Here is a 24,845-nt window from a genome sequence, read left to right on the forward strand (position 1 = left end):
TAACGTGTTTTCTTAAAGAGGAGTACTTAGCCTAAAGTAAATGGTGGATTGGGATGGTCAGGAAGTGACACAATTTTTAATTAAATACAGAAATAAAAGATATATACTTAATATGATATTGTTTTTATAAAAATACAATATGTATTTATACATGTATTGTTTTTTGTCCTTGGGAAAATTTGAGGATTCTGGGGCCCAAAATGTTAAAGGCAAACCCATTGTATCAGTAAATATCAAGTGTCTATTTATATTGATATTGATGAAAATTATATCAATGTTTATTGATCAGTTCTGATCAGCCGATATCAATAATTATCACATTTCTTTTAGAACGAATTTTGCTCCTGAGGGAAGGTTGAGGTTTTAAACACTGATAAACAAAAAACATTTTACAAATCAGAGGAAGATCCATTATGTATTTGTTGTGTTGCTATTGATGAACATTATATTTAGATAACTATTGATATCATTTGATCGCCCAACATCTGAACAAACGTGTCCCAGGACTTCCAGAGGAGACCCCCAGAGCACTGCTTCAGTGCTGCCGCTGAGTGGCTCCCTGGCCCGGCGTCCTCCTCCTCACCCTCCTCCCAACAGCCAGTCTCCCCCCTCCTCACACCCTCCCACATTCTTCGGTGTTTGCGCTGCGGATGACATCACGGCTTTAAATATTCCCGTCGCTTCTTTTTCCAGCCACAGTTCCTCTCAGTCAGCCCCGCACACAGAGCCTCCTCCCCGGCCTCCCCGCCATGCTCCTGTGGTCTTAGCTGCAACTTCCACATCAGCGCTGTAACGGACACACGCTGCCTCCGCATCCCGCTCTGCTAACGACACTCCCGGGCGTCCGGCACCGGCTCCTCCCCGGGGGAAGAGAAAAGGCGCCTCACGGGGCTTCAGTGCGGAGAAGAAAGACAGAAAGAAGCGAGAGAGAGAGGAGGGGAGGGGAGCTGGAGAAGAAGTGGACCGAGCTGAGTCGGGCGTGGTAGCGAAGGAAAAGCGCATCTGTGTCAGCTGAAGTTTAAAAAGTAGCAGCATCCACAATGTCTCTGTCGGTACCGCAGAACGGAGTCAAGGCGGATAACGAGCCCGTCATCGAGCTGTTCGTGAAGGTAAGAGGAGGAGAAGTTTCTATTTCTCACCAAACACCGTCAAACTTTGAATTTAACAGCTTTATTTGTGCTGTGGAAAACGGGGATACGCGCTTTTTTCTATTCTCCCTACAAACAAGGGGTTCGTTTGGGCTGAAAGCTACTTAAGCTAGCGGGGCGCTAGCTCTCCACTCGCCCGCAGAGGGGGTTTGATAGTTCAATGGAAACGCTGTGAGCAGATGTGTTCTCCCGTTCGCTGAGAAAAGCAGGTTCTAGTATGTGGAACCCTCTCTGCCATTGTGGCCATGTGGAGCCTGCAGTGTCACACGCAGGGCGGATGCAGCCTCCTCCTTCTTCTCCGTCTCCCCTCCCTCCTTCATGCGAAAAGCTGGACGCTTACTCGTTAACAAAAGCCCAGTAGTGGTCCTCAGCAGCCCATACAGCCATATGACACTAGATCCTCATGCTGCACATGTATTGTTATGGCTCTTAGTGGATTGATGCAGTATGGATTAGGGTGGGTGTGCACACGGCCACTCATTAATGGTCATTTGAGTGCATGTTTGGTGTTTGGGTCATTACTCAGTGTGGCAGCAACGATCTCTGAAGGATGGACTGGTGTGGTGATGACCTTGAGGGAGACAGATTACCTTGAAGACAAAGACTTGTGCCCTATTGTCTGTGCATGTTGCAGGCATGTGTCAACAGTGATTCCATACATTGGCTGATGTTTAATGCAGCATTGTGCTATTTCTGGGTTATTCAGAAAATTGATATTTGTAGATACACCAGGGATCATCATCAGTCCAATAACACCTCTGCTTTCCCTACATCTGTACTTGTGCATCGTATTGTCTCTGCCCCAGTGATGACAGCCATGAGGATGATGATGATGGTTTGTGGTGGTGGTGAAGGAGGGTTGTGAATTTCTTTTCTTCAGTCTGATGCCTTGCCGGGCGGGAAAATGGCAGAGGAGAGAAAAGGGGGAGTATGGGGGTCTTTGCAGGGGGAGTGGGTGGAGTGGGAGGGGTGTGAGGTCCTGCATGGCTGAGGGGAGCGTGCGGGTGGTGGTGCTGCAGTGGGGTCTCACTGACCTGAAACACTTACAAGTGATGGCGGTTGCTTGCATCCCTGGAAAAAAACATTTCTATAATGCCTCTTGTGTGTAGTTATGTTTTTGGACCCCCGAATGAAAACGTGTTTATCTGCTTTGTTACTTCCACCAAGGAGTCTGCGTCTGTCCGTTGGTCTGTCAGTTAGCAGGATTATGGTAAAACTAGATGGATTACTGTGAAACTTGGTTGAAAGATGCATTGTGGGTCAGGAAAGAACATGTAAAATGTTTTTGCAGATCAGTGGGTGCATCCAGAATGAAAAAAATGGATATTGATGAAAAATATCAGACGTTTATGACTGAGTTCAATTTGAAGCAATTCAAAATATCAGATCTAGTGAAGGGACTTGGGGAGGTGTACCCTCTGCTGAGTGCTATTCCAGTATGACTTGAATCTGATCATGCATTTGTACCCTTGCCACTGTTGTTATATTTCTTGGGATGCGTCTTTGGACTTTCAAATTTTTAGTCTTCAGCTGCAGTAGTTTGAATTCTGGTGATTCAAACAGAGATCCTGCACTTTTCCAAATGCTCCCACTTTACTTGTATTGTTCCTTTTGACTCTGTTGAAGAGATTTTTTGTTTTGTGAGGGCGAGGGGAACAAACTTCTCAGCTTAACTTCTAGAAGTGCATCTCACAGCCTTCAGGAGAGGTTACATCATCCCCAGGCCTGGGCATATGTGGCCAGCACTCCCCCTCAGACCCTCCCTCTTTGGACTGTACAGCTCGCTGGGTACAGAAGTTTCTTCCATTGTGTGTTTTCTCGATGTGTCTGCGTTGGTGCCATGCTGGCCTGTTCGCTTCTATCACTCCAGCACGTCTCTGTGTTATGCACCGTCGTCTGACATGTCCACATCTATTATTGATGCCGTTGTTCTTACTGTGCAGTGTAAAACACGGTCATGGGAGACAATGGCCGGCATGCAGGTTGCCATAGGCACGCTGCAGTGAGCCGGGCCTCTGGGAAAAGCTGATAAGGAAGTGTGTGTGCTCTCCGTGCACAGCAGTGTCAGATCTGTTAGGGCACCGCCACATATCAAAGTAGACTAATTATACTCTTGAGTGCATGAGCTGCCTCAGTGTCCGTCTGTATTGATTGGGCAGCGACAACATTGTTTACCTACCAACAGAAGCTGACATACGCAGTTTAGAGACACTCTGATGATTTTGCACTTTTCTATCTGCTGTGTTTACAGCAACAGTTGTCGCACCGCCATGGGAACACTTTACATAGTCTTCATCTTTGTGGGGGCGGTGAGGTGAAGCGCAGAATAGCCACTGTTTATTGCGCCTAGTTGCAAATGAGCACAATATAATGACTGTTTAATGGAGGGGCCAACCCTTGACCTCATCACACTACAGCAGATTAGATATTGTTTTACACACGAGCAGTGATCAGTGTTGGAGAGCTGGTGAATCTCTCATCCTAGCACCCCCTCTGTTTTACTTGGCACTTCCAAACATCATATGGTTAGTTTGGCAATATGAAACCATAACTCCGATTTTTTTTTTTTAGCAACTGTGATAATTGTGAGGCATACAACTCTGACATGAAGTGTAAAAAGGATAAAACCATTGCTGTTTATTCTTTTGTTGAAACATCATAATGTAAGATGCACTTTGAAATCTCTTCTAAACCAAGGTCCCTCTGTTTCACTGCATTGATCATAGCACCACCTGATTCATGTGATTTTTCTTGAAAGCTGTTCTGACACAACTTAGCTGGTTGCTTTGTGTTGGGTGTGAAATGTGTATAATTCTTGCCAAGATAAGGCCTTGCCTGACCTTTTTAAAAAATAAATAAATAAAAATGATCTCCATCCAGACATGAACACAAAAACGACATCTGTCATTTCATTGTTTCCTAAGCACTATATTTTAACATGAACACGGTAGCCAGAGTTTTTAAAATCGGCACCTTGGAAGGTGCCATAGAATGTCGAAACCTAGAGGGAAAAGTTTGTTTTGCAGAAAATGTCCACATTAGTGTGGACAGGGTATAAAACAAAAAGTTTGACTACGTTTTTCTGATTCTGTTTTTCACACCTTTACAAAGTTGCTCTGAATTAATGCAGACATTCTCATAAGTCACTTGCCACCATCATCTGACTGTATGGCAGTGAATTGAATATACATGAGTTACGAGAAACAGCCTGGCTTTATCTGTTTGTGTATGCGTCTCTTGGCTGCCACTGTGCTCCGGTCATGCTGTGGCCTGCAAAGCCTTTTGTTGCTTCCGAACCTCAATGTTTTTGCCAGCAGTGACTGCACAGCCAGTGAACGTTTTGGAGAAGTGCTTTTAAGTCTGGCCGGCATAAGAGCCCATCTGCGTTTGTCCCTCAGGACAGTCCCATAGGAACAGTATTGTCGGTCTTACCAAAGCAGCACTTCTGTCACCACGATGATCGGAGTGAATAATGTGAGCACCCTCCGTGGAAGCAATTAATAGTCCACACACACTGCACTGTTTACTCAGATTTACCCTATTTTTCCCTGTACATTAGAAACTACAATGGCACTGAGTAGAGGGCATATCTCTGCCAAAGCCCAACAGTCCCCTTAAATTCTGTCAAGCTGCACCATATTGTACACACTCATGGATATCAATCCCCTAAATATGAGGGTTTTTTCATCAAGATCTGTGAACTATTCCCATGTAAATGAATAAAAAAAGTTAAAAAATATGCTATCCCACAATATTTGAGAAGTAAATAAAATCCTGGATTCGCCCACTGATCCGGATCCGCACCAAGGTTTTTTTCTTGGCCCATCCATTGCTGACAAACAAACGAACCAATCAATAAATAAACTAACAGACAAGCGCAAAAACATGACATCTTAGGCGGAGGTTATGCAAAGGTTAATGAAAAAGTCATATTAGCCACGAGGAGTCTGTTTTGTTGTGGTTTACTGAAAAGGCTCAGTTAAGAGCTGCTCATGGCTAATTGTGCTCTCAGTTACAACATGTGACAATCAGACTTACTCCATGTGATCTACTGTTTTTATGGAAACACAATGAGCTTTTTCAGCAGTAACTTTGCTCAATGCAGTAGCATAAAATTGCGTGCAAGGCCAAGTGTTACATATTTTTTTTTACTAGTGCACAGTAAACTATATAGGCAACCTTTGGTGGATGATGGTAATAATACTATGTCTTAAACCTGCTTGGATTTCAGAGACAATGTTTTTACTGTTTGCACAGTCCTTTCAGTTATAACTAGAAGGGCAATCAGAGAGTCTATACCTCTGCTCCAAATTGTGTCTGTTTATAGATATTAGCATTCTTTACATGCTTCAGTTTTTCAGAAAGATCTATTTTTCAGGAAATTCACAAAAAATGTTCAAGAAAGCCTTTGGAGCCTCGAATCTGCTCCAAAAGTTAATGAGTTCTTCCTTGACCACCCTTCCACCAAGTCTAAAATTATTTCAGTTGTTTCTACACAAACCTGCAAAAAGACAAAACTGCAATGGAAACATAACCTCTTTGGCATATAGGTAACAAACCCTTTCTCTCGTCCCTTGTTTCTATTCCTGGCATCTGAAATGAGTGCTGGTTCTTTTTTCATAGTAAAATCAATAGAACAGTTTATTTTTCTTAAGTACAGCAGTGTTGCAGTCAGCATCATGAGTTAGGGGACAAAGATTAATTGCTTGTTGCTGTTGTAGAGTGCTGTGCTGTTACTGTGTTTTAGCTTTTGCAGCACCCTGCCTGTCACCTTCTCTTCTTTGTAACGATGAGATTGACGGACTCTCTGGAAACCGGCCTAATCGGTCTGGCAGTGTGTTATTACACCAATTCCAGGAGGGGCTGTGCAATTACTCTTTTTGCCTTTTTATGGAAGATAATTTATGTTCATGTCTAAAAATTATAGGCTGGATCATTGCTGCACTTGTGGACATGAACCTAGTTGTGCCTGATTTACTGTCTCCTCTATTATATTATGTTGTGCCAATTACATCCAGAGGAAAAGCTTAATTCAGTCTATTAGAGCTAGAGCTTGTCTCATCTGTGCTGCCTGACCAGGAAGCCTACGACTAATTTCTCCTACAAGCTCAAAGACAGGAAGTGAGGTCAACCCCGAACAACACAGATCTGAGACATTGAGGATTGAATTCCAACAGGCTCTTGCCAGTTCATAGATTGGTGTGTTTCACTTGTTAGCCAATACGACAGCACGGGTCACTGCAGCAGTTTTAACTTGCAGGGTCAGGGGAGGAAAAACAATCCTCTGACTCTACGTCTGCCTCTCTATTACATCATCTTCACTGTAAGAAGGTGTGTGTGTGTGTGTGTGTGTGTGTGTGTGTGTGTGTGTGTGTGTGTGTGTGTGTGTGTGTGTGTGTGTGTGTGTGTGTGTGTGTGTGTGTGTGTGTGTGTGTGTGTGTGTGTGTGTGTGTGTGTGTGTGTGTGTGTGTGTGTGTGTGTGTGTGTGTGAACATACGTGCAATGTTCTTCATGGCAAAGCCCACTGACATAAATGTAACCCAAAGTGCAGTACCTCATCATGGAGGATAGGGTGACAGGGGGGAGGATTCTTGGTTGTCCCGCCCTCCATCAAGGCACAGTGACGGGTAGCCCAAATCAAATTTGTCATTGCAGCCCTGAGAGAATACAACTTATGGAGCTCTTTAATAGTTAATGTTACAATTCCAGTCAGCACTACTACACATACAGCTAATATTGATCATTTTACTATATGATTATTGCTGAATTGACTTCCAGGTTTGCAAGTGAGCTGTTCCTCAACTGCTTTGCATGTTTGATTTTCACAATGTGAAAAACAGACTGTTACTGAAAGACAACTCAGTTGTGGGTCAGAGTGAACTCAACCAGCGAGTTGCCAGAGACAAGAAAATCCGTCTGCTCAGAATTACAGATGAGGCCAGTGCTTGGTGGCTGGGGTGCAGGCTTTGCTGGCATGTGTGATAATGGCATGCTGGCACTGTGTTTGTGCCCAAGGGTGGTTCACAGCTGCCATTCAAGACATTTGTCCTGAGGGAATGGCTACAGAATTTATTTGGGCTTAAATCTAAATTTTGCAGCCTTGTGCAGAGGCATTCACTTTTAGAAATCATATTTTTAAGGTACTGATTGGTAGAAACAGAGACTTTTAAATGATGACGCAGACACCCAAGTGTCTCTTACTGTAACTGTCCCACTTTGTCATCTGTCAATGCAAATATATCCCTGGTCTTCCTTTTCGCCTATCATTCATTTGTAATATTTTCTGCAAATCGGCAACCAAATGCAAATTGACAATCTGCCTCCTGTTTACACTGGCATGTAAATGTGTGTCCTTAGGTGTGTTAATGTGGACAGACATTATTTCTGAATTGGAGCTAAAAAAACTGGTCTGGACAGAAGTTGTTTTTAAAAAAAGAAAGGATTAGTGTGAACGTAGCCAAAGACAAAAGTGGGTTTTATGTATGTGTGATTGTATAACCTAGTCTTCAGTCTGGGGTCTACGATGAGTCGGGGCTGACTTCAGTGTGCTGCTTGTTGTTTGTGTGAGACACTTGAAACAACAAAGCAAGGATGACTGATGTTTCAAGCTGATCTCCTACACGGCTGTCTGTTTGTTTTTCCATCATGTCGGATCCGTTTTACTCATCACCAGACACTCATCCTGTGTCTAACTCAGAATGTCTTTTACAGGGAGGTTAAATACAGTGGTTCTAACATTACTGGCTTGACTTACATTGTTGCCATAGCATGGATATGCAGTAAACCTTTTTTTAGACTTCAGATTCCCATTTTCCACATAACCGATGGCTCTTAAGACGGCACTCATGTGCTTGGGCCTCAAGCACAGTAGCCCTGTGTCTGACTGGCCCTGAGGTTTCCACTGAGTGATGTCAGCCTGAGTCAGAGCCACACCAAGGATGTGATGGTGTTTCCATGTTCCTGCAGAGTCTGACTCCTTTGTACACTCATCTCTCTCACCGAGGTCAGACCCAAGGACTCGGCTCTAATCACCACCCACTCCAGCCCTAGTCATTCAGACATGAGGGCAAACGTCAACAAAATCGGCCTGTACCACTTATTTAAACTGTTGAGTACAGGGAGTTTGCATTGATAATTTGTTGAACTTACAGTCTCACAACCTTTTTTACTCTTGTGTTTATTTTCTAGTCGTGACTCTAGACTCCTCGTTTTTATATTTTTAAGACCCACACGTAAAAGGATCTGATATTTTAAAGTAGGGGTTCTAGAGAAGAATTATACAGCAGAGACATTTTTTCAGTTGATCCATTGAAAAACATAGTGAAGCTGCAAGTGGAGGGTTGGTTGCATTTTTTGCTTTAAGTGATTTTCCAGCGATCAATCATCAATGTTTCCTATTATTTATTTTATGAATGGATTAGTCAAGTTTTGTTTCAGTGCTATACTCCAACTTCCGTCTGACGGCTCATCTTTAGCCTGGTTGATTTTATTTCTAAAGCCTGAGATCATGAATACTTGTTTCTTCAGGCATGTAAATACTGAAAATATTAGACACTTGACTTTAAATACTCATTCTAGTACTTTACTTAAGCCTAGCACTAAACTATATTAGCCTGATTTTCCAGTCACCGACCAGTTTTGGGAGTCGCAGTCATATGCCCTAGATCAGAGCCAAATCGTCATTCGGCAGTCTGCAATGGTTATGTGTGAAGTGTGAACTCTTAAAAAATTTGACTTTAGACCGTCTGTAGTTCATGCTGATGACCTGTGATTTTAACCTCTGTATTTTCAAGTACCTACCCCGCTGACATGCCCTTAATCACTGCTGCTGTTCTGCTGCTGGCCCTGACCTCTGACCTCCCTATGGAATTGGATGTATGACACAGGGTGTCAATGTCAGGAACCTAATTTACTTTATTCCCCCAACCTGGCTCAGTTTAGCAAGATAATCCTGTTTCAGACAGACAGATTTTGGTCCAGCTCCTCAGTGTAGTCACAGCTCTAACCTCAGCCCAGCGTTTTTCTTCTCGTCCAGCAAACAGGGCGAGGCGTTGCCATGACGTTGCTAGGGCTGCCCACTCTCAAACAGACATTCCTGCTGTGTGTCGGAGCAGGAGGAGGAACGCTGCAGTACTCGTTGCATCGTCAGACAGTTCCTTATTCGGTCAAAGTGTGGCTTGAAATTGCTGAGCAGCCCACCTAATTTAGAATATGAAGTGTGCCGGGGAGGGGAAGGCACAGCCCGTCCATGTTACTAAAATTAAGCCATGAGCAGAGACTGGGAGGACCGTTCCTAGGCTGAACAGCATCCATTGTCCCTGACGGCCGGCTGCCATGACTGTGATCTCACAGCAGATGAGTAGAAGTGTCAGAGGGAGAAGTGGAAGAATAAAAGAGGAAGAGTAGTTGAGTTTAATGGCACTTGAGTTATGAGACTGGACTTGGGAAAAGGATTTTTTTTTTCAAAGTGCACATACCTTAAAGTGCATACGTGGCCATACTAGTTAAGGCCTTGCATCATCCTTATTACTCTTAAGTCAGAGGAAGTGATAAGAGGAGTGATCTCTCCATGTTACGGAACATATTGAGTGTTTCAAAGACACGACTGTCCCCCTGTCTGACTGAGGCCCATTGTGTTGCTGTGGGGCCATGCTGTCCTCTGCACTGCCTCCTAGATAACATCCGACTTGAGCCCGATTAACAGCCGCCGCTGGGCAGCTGTTTGTTTGGTATTAAATAAGCAAGCGTCTGTTGACTCACGCCCCATCCATTGAGCCTACATAAAACATACGAGTCTGTTAGCAGTTGTCAGCTTGGGCCAGACGTTGTTGTAGCAGTTCAACATCAGGGGGGAAATTTCATTGCAGCTGCTGTGAGGACGGCTCTGGACTTTCTCCGGAGTTTTTCCTGCCAGCCTCCTAGTGAAAACTTTGGATAATGTCGGAGTGAACCCATGAGAGAATATAGCAGGAGATTATCTGGAGGATTCACTATGAGTGTGGGCATGTTGATGACATTTCGCAACAGACGCGAAACTGGAAAAAAACCAAATATCTCAGGATGAAAAAAAAAAGGTGGCATACACGTAAACTTTGACAACAAAGATGTCAGCTTGGAAAGGCAATGAGATTCAAGAGCTTTTGTTGATGAGGGCTGATGTCAATGTGCTGCAAAACAAAAACAAGTGATCTCCGCAGTAGCAATAATAAGTTATGTCCTGCCGCCTGAATGCTGCGCCACCCTGAACACTGACTGGATAATCTCCTGCTTAGCTCTCTATTTGTGAAAGATAAACTCAGTATCCCATTATCCGGACATTTTCCGGAGTTCACAGCTTATGAATCTTAATGTGTAACTGTCTCCAAGATGTGAGTCATTTTGCCAGACAGGTGGCAGAACAGCAGGCTCCACACAGGGCACCGCTCTGTGTTCCTGGGAGTGCTGCTTGTATTTGGAACCGAATCACTGGTTCACATCTTGGAAAAAGTGCATCAGTTTCAACTAATGTGCTTTTCCTTACAAGGGCCTGTTTGAAACAATTTCTTGCCTGGCCTGTGTGTTTTCTTTATTGGGGTGTTTTCTTTATTTTTTTAGCACTTGCTAACTGGTGACTTTCCCAAGACTCTTCAAACAAAAACTGCTTTGTTTTGTTGGTGTATAAGCCCTTTTCTGAATGTCAAGCTATAATAGTGGCTCTGTGGAAAGTGTTAGTCACGTGGAGGAGACTAATGTTTTCAGGGGTGTCCTCACCCCTTGTGTTCACACTCTAAAATGTAGGGCAGCTCTTCCTTAACAGCGCAGCAGTTTATATGATGGTGGCAGCGGAAATGCAGCCCCACAGGCATTATCACTTAAACTAAACAAAGCACCCTCTTTGGCGGGAGTAACAGGACATTTCTGGAATAGTTTGTCTCTCCTCCCCCAAATGCCCAACCCCCTCCGCTGACGCCACAGAGGGGCCCAGGAAAAGGGGACAGGGATAAAGGGGGGAAAAGGGAAGAAGAAAGAAGCGTGCCAAAGAGCAAACAGCCTCCGAAGCTTGCTGTTTTCCATCTACCTTTCACTTTAAAGCATCTATTATTGCTTATTCTCCCTCATGTCTGTTAGCACTACCCATGATCTCAAATTTCCTCCCTATTTCCTGTAATATCTCTGTCTCTCTTGCTGCATCCCGGCTCTCAGTGTGTGCAGTCTGCTTTGCTGCAGACTCCGGAGGGTCAGTGCCTTGCCAGACTGAGAGAGAATAGAAAAGTGTAAAATGCTGTGGCCTTCTTCTTCTTCTTCTTCTTCTTCTTGGACACATGAGACACAGAACCTACATAACGGCTTTAAAGCAGCTCCTTCTGTTCATGTTCCATAAATATATTTTGATTTACAAGTATAATTGCATCATGTGGTTTGAATTTTCTGTCTGCAAAGAGGGCTCACTCCAGACGGTTTACCTGTAAACTGGTAATCCCCTCAACGCTGTGTGCTCTGCTTTCCATGTCATATGTGTCTGGCCATTGCCATGGGAACAGTTGCTGTGCTGCATTGCCACCCTAGATCCAGAACTGAATGGTTCTCTGTGGGTGTAGCGCTTTGGGGAAAATGGAGTAATCATCCCATTGATGTGTCTCATCAGCTAATACTAGTGTTAGTGTGGTGACGGCCGTGAACCATGATACCCCCAAACACTTCACGGCCAAAGCTTTATATTGGAATTTTATCATGTAAAGTGAAAAAGAGGACTTTCATTTGCCGAACAAAGGCAGGGATCTAATCCATGCTTTTCAGATATTGAATTCAGAGGGGGGGGAAGAGGCGACGGGAGAGGACAGCCGCAGTACAATGGGAGCCAGCAGGCAGATCAAACAGAGCCATCCCACTGGGTGTCACACAGGGGACAACAGCAGCCGGCCTGTCCGCACCAGCAAGGAGCTGCCAGACTGACTTAATGCTCCAAAACAACGTCTGCTATTGAGGACAGTTCAGAACCTGCATCTCAAATAGGAAACAAATAGTCTTTATGCATAGTTGTTCAGCCAAAACTGATGTGTTTGTCTTATCTTTGTAAATCTGTCGGCAAATTTAGCTGCTTACAGACATGCACTGATGTCGGGATATTTTCCTGGAATTTGTAATCTGTATGTGAGAGCGCAAACCAGTTGCTCTGGACATTTTCTGGTCCTTCTCCTGCCAGCCCCCTAGTAAATGTAATGTCTAGAAACTCTCCAAGTGAGCCCATGTGAGAATACAGCAGGGAAAGTTCCAGAAGATTTGCAGCAAGGGAGTGCTCATGACATTTCTAACATGCAACATACATGAAACTGGAGCAATACAAATAGCTGGGGATGAAAAAGAGGTGTCATGTACCAAAGACACAAACAAAGACATGAACTTGGAAAGATGAGATCTGAGAGCTTTTGTGCTTAAAAACTAAAACACTGCCTCCTACATGCTCTATCCAGACGCCACCCTTCGTCAAGATGATCTCTGAAAACAGTGCATGTTAATAATTTGCAAAAACACAGTTTATTTGTGTATGTCCTTTGCATTACACATACACTTTGCACCTCTGCAGTTGTAAAATAGCAGGAAATATTCTGGTGAGAACTGAAATGATTGACGACACATGGATGCAGATAAAGAAACGATATTCAGTGGTTTTCACCAAGGCTCTGCTACAGTATTATGCTGAATGAAGAGGTGCATTCCTCAGCGCAGATACTTGAATGACCTCCAAGCATGTCCTTGTGAATAGATGAATACGGTGCATTCTTTCTAGGCTTGCCATGCCTGGAGAATGACATACCTCAACAGGCTTGGTATCCACAGAGCGATGTAACTCTACACCAAGTCTTCAATAAAGGCTGTGGTTTTAGTATTTAAGAAGTGAAATGAAAATGATTTTATTCTAGGAGCAAATGAGAACAATATCCGATTTCAGTTTCACAGTGATGGTGCTCAATTTTACCAGTATGCGGTTTAACTGAAAATTGAATAGGTCGTCTTGGAAGGGAAAATAACTTTCAAATTAAATACTTTTTCTGCCCTCTGATGTAGAAGCCAAACCATATTTGTCCATTTCTACGCTCCCTCCATTGCTCCCTCCCTACATGGCTGTGAGATGAGAAAAGAAGTCCTAATGAGGAGAAATGGAGAAGGTCTAGAGTGCATGTCAGAAGAGGTGGATGGATGGGGAGATAAGACGGAGATATCGCTGACAGTTTGCAGCATCCTCCCATAGATTTTCAGATTATTGCTGTGTGTGTGAAAGGGCAATATAAATCACTGCTATTGCTGCTCTGATCCTGTCATAATTTCAGCCATCCAAAAAATAATTCAGTTACAATTCAGATTTTAATACAAAAATCTCATCTCAAATCTGAGTCCTATCTGTTGCTTATGGCTTTGGTCCTAAATCAGGAGGGCACACGCCGCTTCCATTGCTCTCAGTCCCACCCCCTCCGGCACTCTGTCTTGTCTTTGTGCAGTCAAGTAAAAAAGGAAACAAGAGGCCATCTTAGTCACTCTGCCACTCCAGAAGGTTCCTCTTACTCTTATTAGACAGCAGTTTGGCAGATTAATGGAGGGGAAGTCTGCCGGAGCAGTTGAGACAAGAGGATGGTCCCCATATAGTCTTTTCCCTTCTACTCAAGTGTTTTCAGGGGCCGCCTGTGATGTATATGAAAGAGGGATTGTCTGAAATGGGCCCTCTTTGGGTGAATGCAGTAAAACGCCCACAGGGCCATAAAGGTTGTGCAACAGAGATGTGATTTTCATCACAGATAATCGGGACCTTTTTTCAGGTTCAGCCCCAGTTATGAGCCAAGTGCTATCAGTCGAAACTTGTTACAGATGTTTTTTAAGATCTTTGTCTATTGCCTTGTGTTTTTATGTGTGTAATCATTAAACCCAGTACTTCATGGTTTGTGTACTCACTGATTCTTCAGGAATGATACCTATGACATTGCTGATAGTTGATCTCCTATTCTAACGATAGTTTCTATTTATTTAAGGCGGGAAGTGATGGAGAGAGCATCGGGAACTGCCCCTTCTCCCAGAGGCTCTTCATGATCCTGTGGCTGAAAGGAGTCGTCTTCAATGTCACCACAGTGGATCTCAAGAGGTGAGTCATGCTCCTCTTCCTCCTGGTATTATCTTATTCCTCTTGTTCATTTATGCCCAACATTAGATACGTACTGTATACGGAAACGTACACAGCCATCTGTCTGCACTCTGCGTTCGTTAGGCAGTCGCCATATTTGTTGTTGTCACAACCCCTCAACTCTGTGCTGCCGTCCAGTGGATGTTCAGCTTAAAATCCGTGCCTAAGTAAAGGATCCATGGAAGTATGTGGGTAATTGAGGTTATGTCATTTGTAAACATGCGTCTTTTCGTACGTAGAGGCAGAATTAATTAGCCTTTACTCTGTTTGATAGCCTCACACCCATTTTCGGGGCGTTTCCATGAAGGGCTCAATAGCTCCGTAACACGTTGATCGCGCCCCACCGCTCAACACACTCGGCGCTTCCCGACTACTTATTTGGTTTTCCCATGACCCTTTCCCAGGATGGAGAAAATCAGAGAAAAACAAACACACAGACTCTGGAGGGGCTATTTGAGTTTCTTCGCTCCGCTCACTTCCTGCCTAGATTTTGGTCGGCAACATGTTATTTTTCATGCCTGGAATCAGAAAACCCTGTGATCCTCTGCAATTTTCCTCCCAGCTGCTGGGGAACGTGCTTTCATATGTGGATTCCAGCACCAACAAAGTTCCTTAACCAAAACCCCACTATGTTCTGTCTGTGTGATTCATCTAAATGGTCTCCTCAATGTTTTTCCACATGCTAAGCCAGGACGGGCGAGTTCCAGATTATGTTCAGCCAAGGCTGTAGGTCAGATGGATGTCTGGTTTCTATGGTTTTTCTTCGTCGTGTATGTTTGACTCAGAGATTCAATAATTCGGACATTTTATACCTGAGGCTCCTCCTGTGACACATGTAGATCACTGCATGCTAAAAAAAACCCAAAGAATGTCCCAGACAAATGTGCCCTCTTTATACAGCTAAATGGAGGAAAGCAGTGTTAATATGCTTATTTAGTTGTTTGGTTATAGTGCATGCCTGCACGTTCGAGATGAGAGCAAAGGTTTGGACACATTTGCATCTATTTTACCTGTGGCTGTGGGTGTGTGACATGAAACAGTGTGCTGATATCCTGTTCAAGGCAATGGAGGATGTCCGCTCACTTAGCAGTGTCCGTTTACCCCTTGCGCCTCAAACAAGCCTTTGTTCAGCTGAGGGGAAAACTTAACTACTCTGTTTTTATTCCCCTCTAGAGGCAAAACAGATTCAGCCTTTGCTTTTTATTTCCCCATAAAGACTAAAGAAGGTGAACGTGTTGTTCAGCGTCTTTAGTCCTTAGTCAACATAAAACGACTGTGTTGCATAAGGAGGCGTGTGTTTGCTGTATTTATGACTCTTTTAATTGTCGTGTTTGAAATGGACAGTTCTCGTTGTTACACCTGCAGAAGGACGTGAATGCCACACTTCATGTCCCTGAACTGAGATATTCTTTGTATCTCCTGAGTTTATGTCTTCTCTTGGGTCAGGCCAGTCGTATTAATATTTGTCTCTGTGATGAAAGCCTCTGGGAAGTTTCTTACCCACTCCTCAGTGATATCAGAGGGTGAAGGGAGCCACTTCCCCTTTCACATGCCATAGAGATGAAGTCATTTCCCTTTTTTATTTTTTGTGCCCTCAGATGGCTTGTCCCAAAACTCGCCCACAATTATACACACAGCCACAACACAGACCTGGATTTTGTGGCTAATTATATGAGACCAACAGAGGATTCGCACTGTCTGCTGGCGTACACCCATCTGTCAGGCTGCGTGTTATGTTGTCTTTATAAGCATCTGGGTTCTGTGGATTTGTGTTCACACCACTCACTCAACACATGCTCATTTTTGTTTGTGTGTCAGTGTCATCTGCCTGCCAGAGACATCTGGTACAAAATGTGCTGGTTTGAAGGCTGCAGAGAGAGAAAGGGACACACAATCACACTCGTGGAGACAGACAAACCCACACATGCACAGTTGAAGACATATCAGCTTTAAATGGATAAAGAAGAGGGCTGATTCGGTCAAGGAAGAGTGGTTTAAAGTGCAGCAGGCTGTCACAGAGCAACTCTGTTACTTGAACCATAAAAAGTGAATAAATACATATTTTTCTAATGTATTTACACCAGAATAAATCCGACCAGTTATGAATCGTGTTTCATTTACAACCTTTTATCACTAACTCATCAGTTTTTAAGGACATTTTTTTCATTTACGCGGCGTGCTTGCCTCTGCTAGCTTCAGTCCACTGACGTTGCCCCATTCTCTGTCATCCAGGAAGCCAGCAGACCTCCAGAATCTGGCCCCCGGCACACACCCGCCCTTCATTACCTACAACGGTGAGGTCAAAACTGACGTCAACAAGATCGAGGAGTTCCTGGAGGATGTCCTCTGTCCACCCAAGTGAGTGCTTTCTCATCCCTGTGTCAACAGCCTGCCACACCTATATTCCAAATACAGTGCAGTTCTGTCTAATATTATTTGTTCAGTACATTTCACCAACAAGGCTATTCAAAGTATTTTACACAAAATATAACGGGTAATGTAATAAATTGTAAAAGCAACATAAGACAATATAAAAAAGTTATATAGAGAATAAAAAATTTAAAAAATAGAGTGAAAGTAACAGTGCAGTGTAAGAAATTGGTCATCATTTGATTTATTAAAAGCCAGTTGCAAACAGGAAAGTACTTGCTCAGGCAGTACATATGATAAATTGGAATCGATATAGATAAGAGAAGCATTTCACTGTCTCCATGTTCAGTATTGACTCTGGGGACAGAACGTAGACTCATCACAGACGATCGGGGGGGTCTGGAGGTTTCTTAACGCAGCAGTAGATCAGAAGTGTATATTGTCTCCAAACTTTTCAGAGCTTTTTAAATCAACAGCAGGATTTTGAAGTCAGTTCTTTGACAGACAGGAAGCCAGTGTGAAGAGCACACATACATCTTTAAGAACAGGTCACAAATGTATACTTTCACCCCTTTCATTATTTTAATATTTTTTTATTCATTTCTAGTGTGATTAGTGCACACAACTTGAATTTGTTGTGGACTATTTTCAGAAGTGGATTAATCCACATTTGGTGAATATTAACAGCAGCAGGTTCGATGTGCGTGGGATTGATATAAAAAGTAAATGGCACTGCTGTTATTGACAAAACAAAAATATATAATAACAAAAATGCATAGTAACATCATATTCTTCATATTTGTGGACCTGTATGTTTACTTGTACCGAACGTGTGTTTGTGTGAAGGTACATCAAGCTTGGTGCGAGACACCCTGAGTCTAACACAGCTGGTATGGACATCTTTGCCAAGTTTTCAGCTTACATCAAGAACTCAAAGCCAGATGCAAATGAGGGTAAGTTACCTACATCCGTTTGTGACACACACATGCACACACACAGAGAGAGTAAAGAGAGGTGGATCCAGAAACCTTCCCATTGTTCAGGGAGTTATTGGTTGCTAGGTGACATTGGTAGCCCTGCCCTGATTGGTGGATTAGAGCCTCACTCAGGAACACAAAGCCTTTGTTCTGCAGCCTCCTCCTGTCCTCACGCGCTCTGTCTCACCTGGCGGAGCTTTCCAGAAAACCACAGAGCAGCTGTCCTGAGAACGGACCATAGCAACCTCTAAACAATCGCATCTCTCCAGTTCTTGATTTACACACCCTGCTGTCAAAGAGAAAAGCTGTACCATGAAATAACAGATAAGATTATTGGAACAATATGAAAAATATGTACACTATTGACTTTGAGATTCCTGCGTGAAACCATTTGTGAAATAATTTTCTGGGAAAGATGTGAATCATCTTCACAAACCACCAAGATTTTGTATCATGCTGTCATTGGCTGTTCTCCACCCTGAGAAAATATTGAACCACGAGCAGCTGGATGTGAAAGACAAGGCTATGTCAACAGTTGGAGGCTGAATCTCATGGTTCAGTGATAAAGCAACAGGTCACGTCTGCCTGTGGACGACTGAATCGAGCACAGTTACATTCATTTCATATTTTCCAACAGCAGAGTAAAGTATTAATGATGAATCTATAGATGGATAGATAAGATAAAGCAGAACACCTGACTAATCAGACCAATGCAAATGTGTGGTCAGGAACAAGCTTCTCAGAGTTTGTATGTATAACAGGGCTCTTGTATTCCACAGCTGTTGTAATGGGTTGGGTCAGATTGAACAGGTGCTGATGTTACAGCCACGTCTCTGTATGTCAAATATGTGGTGAAATGCTGCCCTCATGTGGTTGCTCAGCAAATAGCTGAAGCAGCTGGGGAACAGGGCCTCAGGAAAAGCCAACACTGACAGAAGTTAACGATCTGCTCATACTGAACATATAATTAGATTGAAATTAGTTTATTGTGGTTTTTTAAATAATATCTTAACATCTCGTGTGTTGCAGCTCTGGAGCGCGGGGTACTGAAGACGCTGCAGAAGCTGGATGAGTACCTCCGATCACCACTGCCCGATGAGATCGACCACAACAGCATCGAGGACATCAAGGTCTCCAGCCGCAAGTTCTTGGACGGCGATGAAATGACTCTGGCCGACTGCAACCTGCTGCCCAAGCTGCACATAGTGAAGGTGAGTGAGGACACACTTTTAACTGTATATTCAGGATCTTAAAAGAATGCGTGTTGTTTTACACTTGGTCAATAATTGTCTCAGCGTAGCTCCACCCAACTTTAGACCTAAACAGCCAGAATAAGCAAAAACACCCTTGTACCCTTCAAACAGATTAGTCATTTAGTGAAATCTCTGCTATTCTCACAATGAACCAGAGATACTGTCATAAATAAACATTTTTATGATGCTGATACAGCTGATCTGTGCTAATGGTGATTCCCATTATTAATTAATCTGCCAGTTATTTCCCTCAACACAATGTAAGGCAATTATGTACATTATCAGAAAATAAAAAATGTCTTGTTTTTCCTGACTTATCATCCAAAATCCAAAGATATTCAGTATAGCAGGTTTGGAAAAAAAACAACTAAAATAAAAAAAAATTTGAACTTTTGATTTATTAACTTCTTTGTGATAAGTGACTTCAACAATTAAATTATTAACCTTCAAATTAATGTAAATATATTTAACTCTCCAATAATTCTTGGTTGTGCCACAAAACAGTATCTTTGTGTGCTGTAAACCAACTTACAGATTTCTTATTGTATTCAGTTTGTTGACTCATGCTGTAAAATACATTTAAGGTTGGAAGAGGCAGAATTTTCCTTCTGTTGATGATGTCTTGTTTAGACTGATTGTTCAAACATCTCAACGGTAAAATGGTTAACGGTAACCGTTGGAGATTTGAAAGTTGCACATAGCATCTGTTATTCTTACAGTCAGTCTTTTCAAACTTATTTCTTCAGCTTTTTAATTACAATTATAGTATCATGAATTAATAAAATAATCCTACATTAGTTGTAGTTTTTAAAATAATTAGTTATTTCTAGGGAAGCAAGGGTAAAACATTAGCAACATTTTTTTTAAAGCATAGAGAACAATTTGCAGTTTACACAAATTTTCAAAGCAGGTTTTGGTTGGTAAAAAGTGCAATTATTTGACAGATTTATATTGTCTTTGATTTTAAATGAGCTCCAAACTGATGCAAAGAAATAAAAACTATCACATTATATGAAACGAATTGAATACACACATTCTGAGTCAAAAAAATAGAAAAATATGTAGTTTAATTTGTGAGCTTTATTGTTCAATATTATTTTATTTCGTTCATGGCTCATGATACCTTACTTTCCCTGCAGGTGGTGGCCCAGAAGTACCGAGGCTTCGACATTCCCAAAGAGATGACGGCCATCTGGAAGTACCTGAACATCGCCTACACCCGCGAGGAGTTCACCAACACCTGCCCCAGCGACAAGGAGATCGAGATTGCCTACGGAGACGTAGCCAAGAGGCTGGTGAAATGAGCCTGTGTGTCCTGACCTCCTCCCTCCCTCTGCCGCCCAGTGACCACCATCCTCTTCACACTCCCCTGCACCTCTGTCTCTCCTCAGCACCGGGACTGATGTGCTCATTCACGAGAAAGAAAAAAAAAAAAAAACTCTGGACTTCTTTTCCTTCTCTTCTTCATTCGTAGCGAATGCATGAACCCTTCATCTCTGTCTCTCCGCCTCTCTGCCTTCCCCTCAGATTTTGATGATCTCTTTATTCGGTACAGCAAAGGTCAGAGTTGTTCCAATGTTTTCCACCGGAAAAGAGCAGCCCAGATGTGTATCAGTGCTTATCGATGTCGGGAGCCTCATCACACACGCTCCCTGATAAGTGACCTTCAAGATGACCTTCTCTCTGTGTTGATGGGGAAAGTTCACAAGCTGTTGTTGATTTTCTGTTTGTTTAATATTGACGATGCTCTTTTTTTTCTAGGTTTGGTATAAGAATGAAGCTGTTTATTTTTGTTTCCTGTCTTTTGGCTTATTAAGAGGCGTTGTAAACAGTGTTGAAGTTTTTTTTTTGTTGTTGCTCAAGTTTTTGACAGGTTTAAGTAGAAGGGAATCCAAACCTGAGTGGTTGACATATCAAGGAAGAGATGCTTTATTTTATTGTTGAGCTTGTTTCAAAATAAATAATTGTAAGCGCAGGTAAAGCTACCTGGTATTCATGCTCTGATTTCCTCATTGCCTCAAATGGGCCAATGGCTTGTAGCTCGGCTCAGTAGAATTGTAGGACGTTTCCTGTAACAGCTGCAGAAACAACTCAGGAAAAATACAACCTGAGGTTTAAAAAATATAAACTATGTAGCTTACAGACTTGTTCAAAGGTTTATAGATAGTCCAGCCTGGCCTTTTTTTTTTTATTATCACCACATTGCCATAGAAAATGACGCTAGCATACCTGTACCGCTACAGTAAGTGAGTGTATTACACATTGCAGACCAAAAACGGGCACATTATTCAGGTCTCACTGTGGATAGAATGACCGCTATAAAAACTAGAAGTCAAAAGAAAGAAGAAACCACAATCTCTCTCTGTCTGTTTCTCCAGAGTGAAGAACGCTAATGTGTGGTCAGGTGCCAGGAAAGGCAACACTAAAGATATTTATGATTTAAAAAGAAAAACAAATCAAGGAGAGGGTAGCAATGAAATACTGTGTATCGGATTGACTTTCACTTTCTCGTCCGTATGTAGATCGATCTCTTAAGGTAGTGAATGTACGTTATCATACAGTAGCTCCAAAAGTGCTTTAGTGCGGAAAAAAGCAAAACATGTTTGTTCTTTTGCTTTCTCCCGTTTGCCATGTTTTTGTTATGAAACAAATTTGATAGAGAGAAAAAGAAGATGTGTAAATAATTTTGTTTTGATTGCTCAGATTTCAACGTGTACATTTTATACATGTCATTGGAACTTTGATGGAAAACGTCGCCTGCTTGGATTTTAAATTCTAGACTAACCCATCTCCTCTTTGCCTTACTTGTTTTCTCTCTGCCGATGTTTTGCAGGAAGGTTTCTTTTTCTTTCAGAGATCATTTCATTACAACGTGTGTGAAGTTGTACAAAGACAAAATAAACAAGCTATGTCATGGCTTTTTTTTTTTTTAACAATATTGACTGAATTGAAATAAACTTCTTATTGGCACTCTGACTTGTGTTATTGTGCACACATCTTTTCATTTAAATGACTCTCTCAGCCAGTTGGCCAGAGGCATTATATTTTTGGGTTGTCTTTCCGTCCTTCTCTCCTTCTTGAGAACACAATGTCTCAATAACACCTTGAGGGATTTTCAAAATGTTTTGCCTCGCAGATGCAATTTTGTGTAGCACTTTTCCAGTCTTATGAACCACAAAAAGCGCTTCACAGTACAAGCTACGTGCACCCATTTTACAGCACTTCGATATGCAGCGCTCCGTATATCACACACCATTCACACTGTCACTGCGGCCTTGCAAAATCAGTTTTTGGTCGTGTGAATGCCACATCTTAGGAGCACATTGAGGGAATTTCTTCAAATTTGTTTCAAACATTCACTTGGACTCAAAGATAAACTGATTAGAATCTGGATGTCAGCGGTCAAGGTCAGTCTGACCTTACAAACCCTTTTTGCCTTGTGAACACGTTATCTTAAGAAGCCATCAAGAGGATCCTTTCAAAATTGGCTCAAATGTTCAAATAAACTCACAGATTAACTGACTAGATTTGGGTGGCAAAAGGTCAAACGTAATGGTGACCTGACATGAGTCTGGAAATAAAACTGTCGACTGGAATTGCATTGGTTGTTGAAGGCATACAACTACATGGGAATAATTCTAGTTTAGAGAAGATTGAGTTGTCTTTAGCTCTCAACTTTATTTACTATCTTCATCTTTTAAGATAAATGTTCAGTTTATAATAAGTTCCCAATTGGAGCAAGCACCCCTTCAAATTTAAATTGACTAGTTTGTGACATCCCCAGGTTTATCATGACTCACTTCGCGTGGCTCCATTGAATAAGAAGCCTGACTCCTCATAATATTAACACGTTATCCAGACTTTTATCTTAACCCCTTTACAGTGAAACTTAAAGGGGACATATCATGAAAATTCCACTTTGTTAGTGCTTCTACACGTTAATGTGGGTATCTGGCATGTCTACCAACCCAAAAACTCTGGAAAAAAAACACTTGCGCGTTTTGTTATGGTTCCTCTAAGTCAGAAACGTCATGCTTGAGTGACTGGAATGAGCTTCCTGTGTACTGTGTCGTCACAATACACTGGAAGTCTCCCTACATGGCCTTGGCCCACCCCCCACCTCATCCCCCCCGCCCCCCCACACTCGTTACGCCGGGTTTACACCGGACGCGGAAGCGACGTGCCGCGCAGCCGCCTGGCTGTTCACACGGGACGAGCATTTCTCCGCGCTGGTCAGCCCGCAATTCTGCTTTCTCCGCTTGTTGTTGTACCCGTTGAATGTCGGGGTTCGGGGGTAAATGATGGTCTTCATAGCCCCCCCCACCCCTCTCTTTCTCTCTCTGTCTGTCTGCTTGTGTGCTTGTAGTGGATGGGCAGAGGGGGACATTTAATTATGTGATTCGGAAAATTAAAACTCCAGGACAACAGAAGGGGAATACAAAGTATGGGATGCATATTTGATAATTTATATCATATAAAATATGTAATTTATATCGTTTAAAATCATGGGGGGAGAGGGGAGAGGGGGGAGCTGGCTCACTAGCATTTAAAGGAACAGGCACTCAAAACAGGTCACTCTGTGGAGGGCTGTTTTATACAGGGTAAAAAGGGTGCTGTTTTAAATGATCCTTGTGGTATTTTGACCAAAGTATGTTACAGACATTTCATTAAGACCCCAAGGAACCATATCAACTTGTGGTAAAATGGGCATACAATGTCCCCTTTAAAATTTCTTTCTTGGCCTCAGGGTGAAGTTATAACAGTTTTTCCAAGTTGGCTCTAACTTGTTGTTCCCAAAACTTCAAACCATATCTTGTGGCTGTCTGCAGTTGTCATGGTGATAACTAAATAACCCCATCAGCTGAGGAAGGCCTCAAGAGGAGGTCGGACCTTATCTCTTTACAGTTGCTTTAAGGGCAACTCAGTTGACTGCCCTGTTGTTTTTATCTTTTTTACCTCCGTCAGGAAGGTTGTGTGTTTTTGCCCATGTCTGTTTGTGTTTGTATGATTTATTCCAATATTAACATGTTCCTACTGCAATAAATATCCTCAAAGGAAAAGGCATATTTCATGTAACATGCTGTCCCACAATTTGACATGAAAGTTAATGAAATCTCATGTAACACATTTCTATTCGTTTTATTCTATGTCTGTGCCATGCCTATGCATGTGGCCCATCCTTTGTTATTATTTGTAATAATTCACAAACACATCTTCTGGTAACAAAAAGAAAGAAAAGACACACACATACACATAAAAAAAAACTGTTCAAACTGAGGCTTCATTGTCACATCTCATAACAGCTTTAGAATCAGTTGACAATGACACTCAATAGAGCACGTACCTCCACCAAGGCCCAACAGTCCCCTTCTAATTCCACATTTAAATTCACCAGATACGGATTTTTTATTAGATCTCTACCAAATTGGACACACTCATAAATATTAGTCCCCTGAACATGGCTGTTTTTTTTCCCATCAAGATCCATGAATGTTTCTCTTTGAAATCAACCAAAAAGTTTTAAAAGGGTTTAAAAAAAATGTTTTTCCCTGGATTAAAAATTGAATGGGTTCTTCTCTGACCTATACCACATCCTGCTACCAAGTTTTGTGGTAATCTGTTGATATTTTTTTTAAATTTTTTTGGTGTTTTTAAAATAGTTTTTCTTGATCTTGTTTACAAACAAACGGATGAAAACATAACCTATTGGGTGGAGGTCAAAATGACCAAACCATAACATATGGTGTCTCATACTGTTTGAGTTGATGCTCATGCTGCCGTACAAACAGATCTCTGTCACTTCCAAGAGCATAGATGTCCTATTTTCACTGCAGTGTAAAAGCAGCTTGTAATTTTACAAAGCAGCTCCAGGACCTTGAATGTCCCTTGTGAACTCTCGAGCAGAATAAAAAAAACAGGTACATTTCACAGTTATTTACTTTTTAAA

General features: G+C 42.3%; 1 protein-coding gene across 1 annotated transcript; it reads left to right on the plus strand.

Annotated features, from left to right (window-relative positions):
- The first annotated feature begins 637 nt into the window (after positions 1-637).
- On the plus strand, positions 638-21,872 carry clic4 (chloride intracellular channel 4). Its single transcript, XM_034575740.1, has 6 exons — positions 638-1,109; positions 14,150-14,259; positions 16,531-16,656; positions 17,515-17,621; positions 18,675-18,856; positions 20,038-21,872. Exons 1-6 carry the CDS (start codon positions 1,041-1,043, stop codon positions 20,200-20,202), a joined length of 759 nt encoding a protein of 252 aa, XP_034431631.1. The 5' UTR covers positions 638-1,040; the 3' UTR covers positions 20,203-21,872.
- Positions 21,873-24,845: the final 2,973 nt, after the last annotated feature.

This window comes from Hippoglossus hippoglossus, chromosome 22 (assembly GCF_009819705.1).
Source record: "Hippoglossus hippoglossus isolate fHipHip1 chromosome 22, fHipHip1.pri, whole genome shotgun sequence".
NCBI lineage: Eukaryota > Metazoa > Chordata > Actinopteri > Pleuronectiformes > Pleuronectidae > Hippoglossus > Hippoglossus hippoglossus.